The sequence below is a fragment of the Echinops telfairi genome, unplaced genomic scaffold (assembly GCF_000313985.2).
Source record: "Echinops telfairi isolate 266 unplaced genomic scaffold, ASM31398v2 ScPeMD7_443;HRSCAF=831, whole genome shotgun sequence".
Lineage (NCBI taxonomy): Eukaryota > Metazoa > Chordata > Mammalia > Afrosoricida > Tenrecidae > Echinops > Echinops telfairi.
Genome location: NW_022104341.1, coordinates 26,455,896 through 26,465,776, shown reverse-complemented (window position 1 = coordinate 26,465,776; position 9,881 = coordinate 26,455,896). Strand labels below are relative to the sequence as shown.

Here is a 9,881-nt window from a genome sequence, read left to right as displayed (position 1 = left end):
AAAGAAAAGAAACATTACCTTTGAAATACTGCTGCTCAGAAAGTTAATAAATTATTTAAAGTAACGATGGCCCTAGTGTTAAGGAGCCCTGGTGGAGTAGTGCGTTGAACCTTAGGCCAGCAAGATCCGCAGCTTAATACCACCAGGTGAAAGGTGAAGCTGTACGCTCCTGTGATTTACAGGCTCAGAAACCCAAAGGGTAGTACTAATTGATTTGACGGCAGTGAGTTTGTGGTTTTCTTTTTAGTATATATGTAATTGTGCTATAGCATTAAAGCCATTAAAAAGCTTACAGAATACTGAATAAATAAAAGTTTTTAAATGTCCACAGTAAGTGAGTGGGGGAGAACAGGGGTGGGAGGGATCTTTACGGAGGAACACTAAATAAACGCAGAAGAAATGACAGTAAGAAAAATCACCATTTTGGAAACCAAATACATAACTGACTCAATAGGGGTCATCAGTGGCTACTAAACCATTAGACAGAAGCAGATAGAGAACAAGACAGTCATTTGGTGCAAGACCTTCACAAAGGAGTTTGAGGTGACCTAACTTAGCATAACTAACAACAGAAGCAAGTTATAGTGTGTGCTTCCTGATTTAAAGTAAGATAAAGTTCACGGCATGATCTTCTTACAGAGCATATTCTTCTTACCAAGGTTCAAGTGAATCTCGAGATCAGAAAACAGAACCTATGAGGAAGCAATCAGAAAACTCCAGAATATGAGCCAAGTCAACGGGACTAAGTTGGTAAAAAGCTTAATGTAATTCATGACATTGGTTACTTGTGTCAGTCAGTTTGGTCTGAGTTTTAAGAAATATACAGATCACTTTAAGAAATAAGTTTCTTTGGAATTACTGTAATTGGTTTCGATTCCAAACTCATCAACTTCTACTCTTTTTATCATTCGCTCTGTCTGCTTGCTTTTAGTTCAACTTGTTAAAGCAGAATGAATATATTGTTGGCTTGAAGCCTACTTTCTTTCCACATAAATGTTCTGAGTACTCCATTAAGTGGTGCTTTAGCTGGATTCTACACATTTTGATAGGTTGTATATTTATTATTTAATTCAAAACACTTTCTAAGTTCCTTTGAGATATTTCTTTGACCATGGGTAATAAATGTTGTTTAATTGCCAACATCACTGAAATGTATCCAATATTGCTGGGACGTAGTCAAATATTTGGTGGGTACCGAATTTTAAGTTGGTGCCACAAAAGGTCAAAGAAGATATTTTATGAATTCAATTAAACTTGTTGGAGATTACTTTATGGACCAGAAAACGAGGGCAAATCTAAGTATTGCTTCTCAGCTTCCAGTTCACATGTGCAAGGGTTTATTTTAAACAAGAGGTGCATGTCTCTGCAATCAGTAGATAGTTTATAGGGTGGCTGTAAGGAGGAATCAGATCTATGCTACAGTGATTGCTGTTAGTCTTGGTAGTGTGCCTTAAAACAAAGCAAAACAAAACAAAATCCCAGCTGTAGTTTCTGAGGGAATCTGCTGAATTTTCCCTGTAAGCAAAGAAGGACTCTTGGAATTCGAGATACCCTGTGTTCAATATGCAGTATCATTTTGAGTAGTACTGACACAGTAATACTACTCCTGCCAATCCATGACAATAAGTTGTCTTACCAGTTATTTAAGTGGGAGAAAGATGAGGCTGCCTGCTCCCATTAAGATTTACAGTGTTTGAAACCCTGTATCTTTGAATTATGAAACTCAGGCCAAAGTTATACATTTGGTTCTACGAAATAACCTTTTTAGTTCAGTGTCTTGTTCTTTATCAAATTGCTTAAATCTTTTGGAATCATAGAGTATCCAATCTATTAGTTGCATTGCCAAAACACTTTGTATGAAATTCTTACATATACTTTGTATATAAAGGTTTAAAGTGTAGATTAAAATAGCCAACAGTACACCCCCTTCCCTTGAAGGGGATGAGCAACAGAAACGTGAGTGAAGAGAGATGACAGGCAGTGTAAGACACAAAATAACAAAAATAATATATAATTGATTAAGGATGCACAAGGGTGGGATGATGGAGGAGGGAGAGGAAAAAAGATGAGCTGAAGTAAAAAATGTTTTGGAAATGTTGATGGCAACATGTGTACAACTGTGCTTAATGTAAATGAATGATGGATGGTTATAGGATTTGTAAGAGCCGCCCAATAAAATGATTAATTAAAAAAAAAATCCAACAGCACAGTTTAGAAGAAAAAGACTGCTGACCTCTCATCTACAAAGATATCTGAGTCTCTACTTTTGCCAGTATTTCTCTATCTTGTCCACATAGGTATCAGAAAGAGTCTATCAAACAACTTAAAAAAAATCATTTTATTGGGGGCTCGTATAACTCTTATCATAATCCATACATACATCGTGTCAAGCACATTTGTACATTTATTGCCATTGTCCACATAGGTATCAGAAAGAGTCTATCAAACAACTTTTAAAAAAATCATTTTATTGGGGGCTCGTATAACTCTTATAATCCATACATACATCGTGTCAGGCACATTTGTACATTTGTTGCCATTATCATTCTCAAAACATTTGCTTTCTACCTGAGTGCTTGGTATCAGCTCATTTTTCCCCTCCCTCACGAACCCTTGATAATTTATAAATTATCATTCTGTCATGTCTTACATTGTCTGACGTCTCCCTTCACCCACTTTTCTGCTGCCGTCCCCCAGGAAGGGGGTTATATGTGGCTCCTGTCCTTGTGCCAAGTATTACTCATTACAGAAAGTTAGTTTGCTGGTTAGACTTAAATAGGTTTTATTTTCTAATTGTCCACAACCAGCTCTTCTTGCAATTTTTAACAAAGTAGCCCCCAAATCATTGATCTTTTAAGATAGCTGACCTTTATTAATGCTTCATGTAAAAAAACGTATTTATCTACCTCAAAGCCTTTCCATGTGTTTTATCTTCTATAGCCCTTTGAATATAATAATATTTCTATGATCCTCCTGCAAACTGTTTTAATAACTAGATGAGAAGTCAGCAGTCTTTTTCTTCTAAGAACATTTTGATCAACAATCAACATCTCATCTATTTTGTACACCACTACTTTCTATAAAACAAAATATACATTTTTACAGCTTTTTTCCAATTCAGAAGATCATTCCCTCAGGAAGGGGGGGGAAAGTGAAATAGAGCTGATTTTTCCTTGCTATCTGTCTTACTCTCACAATATGCATCTTTTTTCCTTGAAAGAGGGCACAAAGATTGTTTGTGCTATAGTTAGCAATTTCAAAACTATAAACAAGCAGCCTATTCTGTGGGTATACATCAACCTTTCAAAACAATGTAAAAAAAAGGTCATGATCCAAATATACAGTCATGACTGTAGCTTATGTAGAAATCAATATATTAATCTATATTGATTTCAATATAATAATATTGAAATTCCTCTTTCTGAAAGCATTTTATTATACTGATACCTCACTTCAACTTAAGTGAAGTATCAACTGAAGCACTACCCCTGATTTTGATTTTATCTTGGCATTTCATATAGAAATAGAACAAAATCATTTGAGGCTCCATCTTTTTTGTATTCTTTTATCATTCTGTATGTTTTCCTTAGTTTTCCACAACATAGTAAAGGGTGAAAAAAAAATCAATGTTTATAGTTGTTCCCATTCACAATTTTTTTCTTTTAGATTTCTAATTTCTGTATCTAGATGATAATATTGTTTCATCTTACGTACTACAAGGAATGCACAATTTAGCAGTCATTCTATTTTTCTTTTAGACTCTGTAGCATTCTAGATTTAACATAACTTTTTCTGCCTATTCTTGTTGTAATTCATCTCCTAGTTGAGAAAACAGAACCTACTTAAACCAAAAATGTTGACTTTTCTTTTATGACACTAATAGTTTATTGTGTTTTCATGAACATTCACATAGGAGTATAGGTTCCCATTCAACAACTTCTACACAAGTTGTTTTTGTTGACATCAATGCTTGGCTTTCCTTTCTAATCTTCAAATTCCTAAATAAGATAATACTACCTGAATATTCCAATGAAACATGATGTCTAAGTTTCAAAAGACAATCTAAAGCTGGTTGTACAATGAGTAGCTGATTCACATCATGTGTGATTTAACATACTGATCAATTCATTTTTAAAAACTCTTGACAAATTTTCTCCTCTTGAAAAAAATGTGAGTAACAACAGGGGACTTTGAAAATTTCATGGGAAATTCCATTATCTTTTAATTACATAGTTGAACCCTGAGTTAATGCCTTCATTTATGTGGTCTAGGCTTATTCACTAAAATATAAATCACTGCATTATGAAAGCTTTACATTCTCTACACTGGGCAGTATTTCATCTTCACAATGAACAAAACTAACTGAAATAAGAATTTAAAAGCTACCTTTGGCAAAATGATACTTATGATGAAATAGATTTCTAAATAAGCATAAGAAGCTAATCTGAATATACTACATATTATCTGTGAGTTGAAGTCCAATAGAAAGAAAGTAAATAGTACCCACTTCTAACAAAACAGCGCAGACTGCAGCCGGGAAAAGAGTTAGAACAATCAGTGTTTAGGCCACAAGAACACCCCTAAGTACCAAAGAACATAAAACTGAATAATAGAAATATTCCATTAAAGTAGGAAACAAAATTATTTAAAGCAGGAGCTCACAAATTTTGCTGAATTTTTTAAATTGTTGTAAAGGCAGGGAAATTGAGAAAGGTACGAAAAAGCACCACCAGACTCCTTACCCATTGTTGCTGGTGCTGGAGCTCCCTGATGGTATTTCCAGCTTGCTCCAGCTTAGCACTGGCCTCGTCACTCTGCTGTTTGACGGTGGCTAGCTCCCGTTTTATGAGGTCACTTTCCTCAGCCTCCTGCGCTCGGGTCACTTGTCCCTTAGGACATCAGTTTTGTGTGCATAAAGCAATTTAAGACAGATTCAAGGAAAGACTGACTTTTGAGGTTTAGTCATTTACTTAAAAAAAGTGTATCTGATAAAAGAATAGCCTGGACATTATTAGCTAGTAGCTTGTTATTGCTCTTCAAATCTGGGGGAGCTAAATGGAAAAACTCATCTGATAATTGTAAGAACAATTTTTCTTTTAGCCAATAAAAAATTCAATTCATGCAATATTACTGAGTTGGACATGCAGGACTGAGATTTTCAATGAAAGCAGTTAAGTTCACAGATTCCACGGATTATTATTTGAATTATATACTTTAAGATAAGGTTAGCTTTAAAACGTGCAAAAGGTGATTATTTGAACAAACCAAGATAACAAACCGCTATCAAGAATTAAATACACCCACATATACCACCCAAAAAAGTATTTCTAGAAAACTGCATGTAAATTTGCATGCATCAAAGTATGGATTTCTAAATTTAGGAGTTTCCTTAGAAGCAAAGGTAGGGGAAATGCTAAAAATCACAACTATACCTGTATCAATCTATCTGCCAGGGAAGCACTTTCCTACAAAAGGAAAAATTCAGATAGAAATATGAGAAAAAATAAATAAAATAAAAGTGGTAAAATTAGGGATAAAGAAGAAGCAAAGCACATCCAAATTCCATCGACTTTGCATTAAGAGTTAAAATGGACAGCTAAATTTTCAAGCTATTTTTCCTAAACAGCGTTTTATTCTTCAACTTTAAGAAAACATATAATAAATAAGGACAGGTTAAAAGACTGTTTTATAATTGAGAACAAACACAAATTCTGATATCTTTTAAGTATTTTTAGAGTCAACTGTGTTATCAAACCATTTGACATGAAACAAAGACATGAAAGGGGAGGGGACTTGAGTAAGCATTCCCACCCAGAAAGTGGGGCAGCAGGTTATGCCCTAGCAGCTTCGGAAGAAGCAAAGCAAGGAAGTATGACCAATGAAATGGACCACGACACAGTTAATGATCTCCACTTAACACATTCTAGCAGTCACTGAACAAGTGAAGCTTCTTAGTGTACGTTTGAAAGGACAAAACTAGGTCTTCTAAGCCAATGAAAAGGTAGAATAAAAATCCAGACTTAACACTTTCCTACAGCACCTTTATCACCCTGAAGATAAAAATGTTTTTTCCGAAAATGTCTTACCCCAAAGACAAAAGACCACCTAAGAAAATACACTTTTCCTTTTCACACGGGTAGCTAGCTAGTGGGGGGTTAGGGGGGAGGAGAAAGGAACCCCAAAATCCAATATGGAATTAATGCTACTTAAAAACCATTAACCCTTGCAGAGTCGCTAAAAGCACATAATTAGTCTCAAAAGCATTATTCTCTAAGTATCAAGCAAACTATTTTAGACTTAGTATACGGGTAAACTAATACATAAGAAAGATAGATAGGCAAGTAATAAACACCCAGTCCTTGTTCAGTGTGTGTTGGTGTGGAATCATCAATGCTTTTTAAAGAGAAGGCAAACACGACAAACTTCCTATCTCCATTTATTTATTTCTTCAAGACAGGTCTCTAAATTGTCATAGACAATTTTAAGATATTTGGCAATAGTGTAGGAGATTCTTTTAAACCTAGGCATGCTCATCTTAGGTTTAAAATTTTTTTTAAAAATATCAAGATTTTATGAATTCATGTTTTCTTTTAATAAGTGAGGTAGTTAGTTTATTGTGCCAACCTGGCGGATAAACACATGTGGGGTTAATTGAAGGGCAGAGGGATAAATGGCTCAGTGAGCCCCACCTTTCTAGTTCTTGGGTCTCTTGCTTTCTGATGGTTGGACCAGGGTGCAGCTGCCTTAGCCAGTTCCCTGCTTCAGCTGGCAAGGCTCACTTCCTGCAAGAGAACCCTGAGGAGAAGCCATATGGACCTACCCCGATGCAGCTCTGGGTGCTGGAGCAGCTGTGTGGAAACCCTGCCAGCGCTGAGATGCTTACACATTCACTGACTCGGCTTTCCTCCTGCAGTTGGTGTCATTTTGTGAGATGGAGGAGGATTTTGTGGATTGGTGTCGGACATATGGGTTAATGTTGGACTTGTGGGCTTCAGCATCACTGGGTTAGAATGCTTTCTTGATGTGCACTTAACCTTTCTATAAAACTCTCTCTTACACATATGAGTTTCTGTGGATTTGTTTCTCTAAAGTACACAGACTAACACAATAAGTCATAAATCTCATACTTTTATTAATAATTCTTAAAGCATCAGAAATATGACTATAAAGGATATCACATCACAAGTACATGAAAAGTGATGCAAACTTTCCACATTTGCCTAGTTATTCTACAGGAAACAGAGGAAGAGATAACAAGTAAATACCAAAATATTTCTAAGAACCAAAAGTTCAAGTATAATTCCTTTATGTTGAAAATCAACACGATATGGAATTTTTATATATGCAATCAATTAAACTAAACTTAAAGGAATCCTAGGTCTTACAAGAATTGTTCCCATATTTAACAAAGTCAAGGGAACATTTTAAAACTCATCTTTGAAATGTGCTTTCAGAAAAGATTTCCAACTAGATTAATTCTAAAGGTCTTAACTATTAGAGATTGCATATAAAGAAAACAAGTAACATCAATATGCTACTCTGTTAACTCAAGATAAGTCTGAATATTCAAGAAAGACTAGTACTAATACTTTTTATTGAGGACAAGTTTTTTAGTTAAGCAGTTAAGCAGGTAAGCTAAGCTTAGCAGTCAACACACATAAGAGACCTATGTGCCACATTACTTGAGGATCTATTAAAATATATGGGGGGAAATGTATGCAGCCAACAGACCCCAGCATAAGTGGTTATTTACTTACTTTTTCTAATGTTTCAATGCGTTGTTTTAAAAGTCTATTTTCTGTGCGTAACCTCTGCAAAAGAAAAAACAAACAAGTTTTGTTTGCAAGTACGTATTGCTAAGAGAGGGAGCAACGTAATGTTACACTCTTTAAAAGCATTGCCTTTTATAAATGAGAGTGTAAGAAAAAGTGACACACTTTACCATCAGTCAAATTCTTATGGCTCTGAGTGAAAAACAGATGGCACAAGAAACACATTTATCACTCCAGCTTGATTGACTTTTAAATACACATTAAAGCATGACATTATGTACTTTTCATATTTACTTATCAATATTTTAGGTCAACTCTCCCATTCTCAACAGAACTGATTCTAACTGGCTTATCTCTTACCTACCTATCTCATGTGTGATAATTCCATGACCTTGTAATTGGATTTTTCCGTAATTCCGAGTTACGGTGACCCTGCAGGATGGAGCAGAGCCCCGTACGGTTTCTGAGGCCGACCTCGTCACAGGAACAGACCCCAGGTCTCCATTCCCACCAAACCACGGAGGACTTTGCAGTGCCAACCCTTATGGTTAGCAGTCATTTAACTATTCTACATGTTAATATTAAAATATCTGTTAAATGAAGAAATAATTGGCAATGTCTCTCAAAAGCCTGTGAAATACTAGGTATTAAATCCAAATCATTCTATGTAATGATCTCCTGTCTGCATATTTTACCAATATAATTTTTTATAAATCCTTATTATCTCTTCTGAAATGAAAACATCCTCTTACCTTTTTGCACCTATTTGTTCCACAGCTCAATTTAGACTTCCTACACCCACTTCTGAATTTCTGCTAAAGATGTCTTCCTCAGAAAATTCTTTCATCCATTTAATGAATTATTTTTTCAATTAAAATAATGTAGTTTATGTAATACATAAAAGTCTCACTTCAAGGACATGACTATAAAGTATTATATTTTATTAGGTGGACCACAAATTGCAATAATTAAATATTTTATTTATTACAAAGGTTCTTTGTAAAATTGGATTTTCTTGTCCTATTCACTAGGACTTAGTAGATTTGAAATGGATATTACTTTATATGTAATCTAAGACAATTATAGTAATAATGCCTACAAAGACTGGAAGAATGAAATCAATATATAACAAGTACTCCCACCATCCATCCACCTGATTAATGATAGGTATCTGCTCACATTATTGTTAAAGTTAAATATAAATATTATTATTTTTATATTAGAGAAATTCTTCAATTTTATCCCACCAGAATTTTTTAAGAAATTAAATGACTGAAATTATTAATATGAATTCATGGAGAAATTCACCTTTAGATAGCATGCAATTTTTCTACAGGAATTTATTTTTTGTCTACCTTATAGTCATCTTTTAAAAATGTTAATGTGTGGTTTCCAGTATTTACATGGATAGGTTCTATTATTTATCTCATTAAAGCATTAAAGTTAATTCCATTTGATTTTATTTTAAATTGCACCACCCCAAGATATTTTTTGAAGTGTTTATTATTGATATACAGGTAATCTAATGATTAATTTCCAAGCTAAACTCTCATTGATTTTTCAGTATCTCCCTTTATAATTATATTTTCTAAAACTAAGAGTGTTTTCTAAGCTTTAAAGAAAAAAACGACAAGAGAAAAATCAATTGACAAAATTTTGGGGCATTATGTATAACTTGGGCATTTCAAGACACATCACCAAGAAGCTTTTTAACAGCAAATTGGAAGAGAGAAAAGGTGACTAAGAACACAATCCTAAAAAGAATACAGCTTGAGAAGATTCTCCTGGAAATCTGATATACACAAAAGTCTTGAAAATGCTAATACCTTATACCTCTATAGTTCTACTTTTTACAACTGATTTGGAATAACCAAACCAACCCATTCCAAGGAATCAATTCTGACTCATGACTACCCCTTGTGTTGCAAAATACAGCTGTATTCCAAAGGGTGAGATCAAATCACCAAGCTTTCCATTAGCAACCAGGTACTTTTTTTTTCTCACATTGTTATTTTTTTTTATTTTTAAGAAATAATCATTTTCTTGGGGGCTCATACAACGCTTATCACAATCCATACATATAATCCATTGTGTCCAGCACATTTGTAC

The 9,881-nt window shown here is 34.4% G+C and overlaps 1 protein-coding gene across 6 annotated transcripts in view; it reads right to left on the bottom strand.

The window, feature by feature from the left end:
* The window catches only part of EVI5 (ecotropic viral integration site 5), a 175,648-nt gene that overhangs the window by 109,329 nt on the left and 56,438 nt on the right, over positions 1–9,881 (bottom strand). For 5 of the 6 annotated variants that reach the window (XM_013003877.3, XM_045292124.1, XM_045292125.1 and 2 more), the window contains 3 exons: positions 7,758–7,811; positions 5,433–5,465; positions 4,743–4,889 (listed from right to left, as the gene is read on the bottom strand). In XM_013003877.3, coding sequence (XP_012859331.1) covers positions 4,743–4,889; positions 5,433–5,465; positions 7,758–7,811 — 234 coding nt within the window. The remainder of the gene's footprint in view (positions 1–4,742; positions 4,890–5,432; positions 5,466–7,757; positions 7,812–9,881) is intronic. The other variant, XM_030886090.2, reaches the window with a different exon arrangement.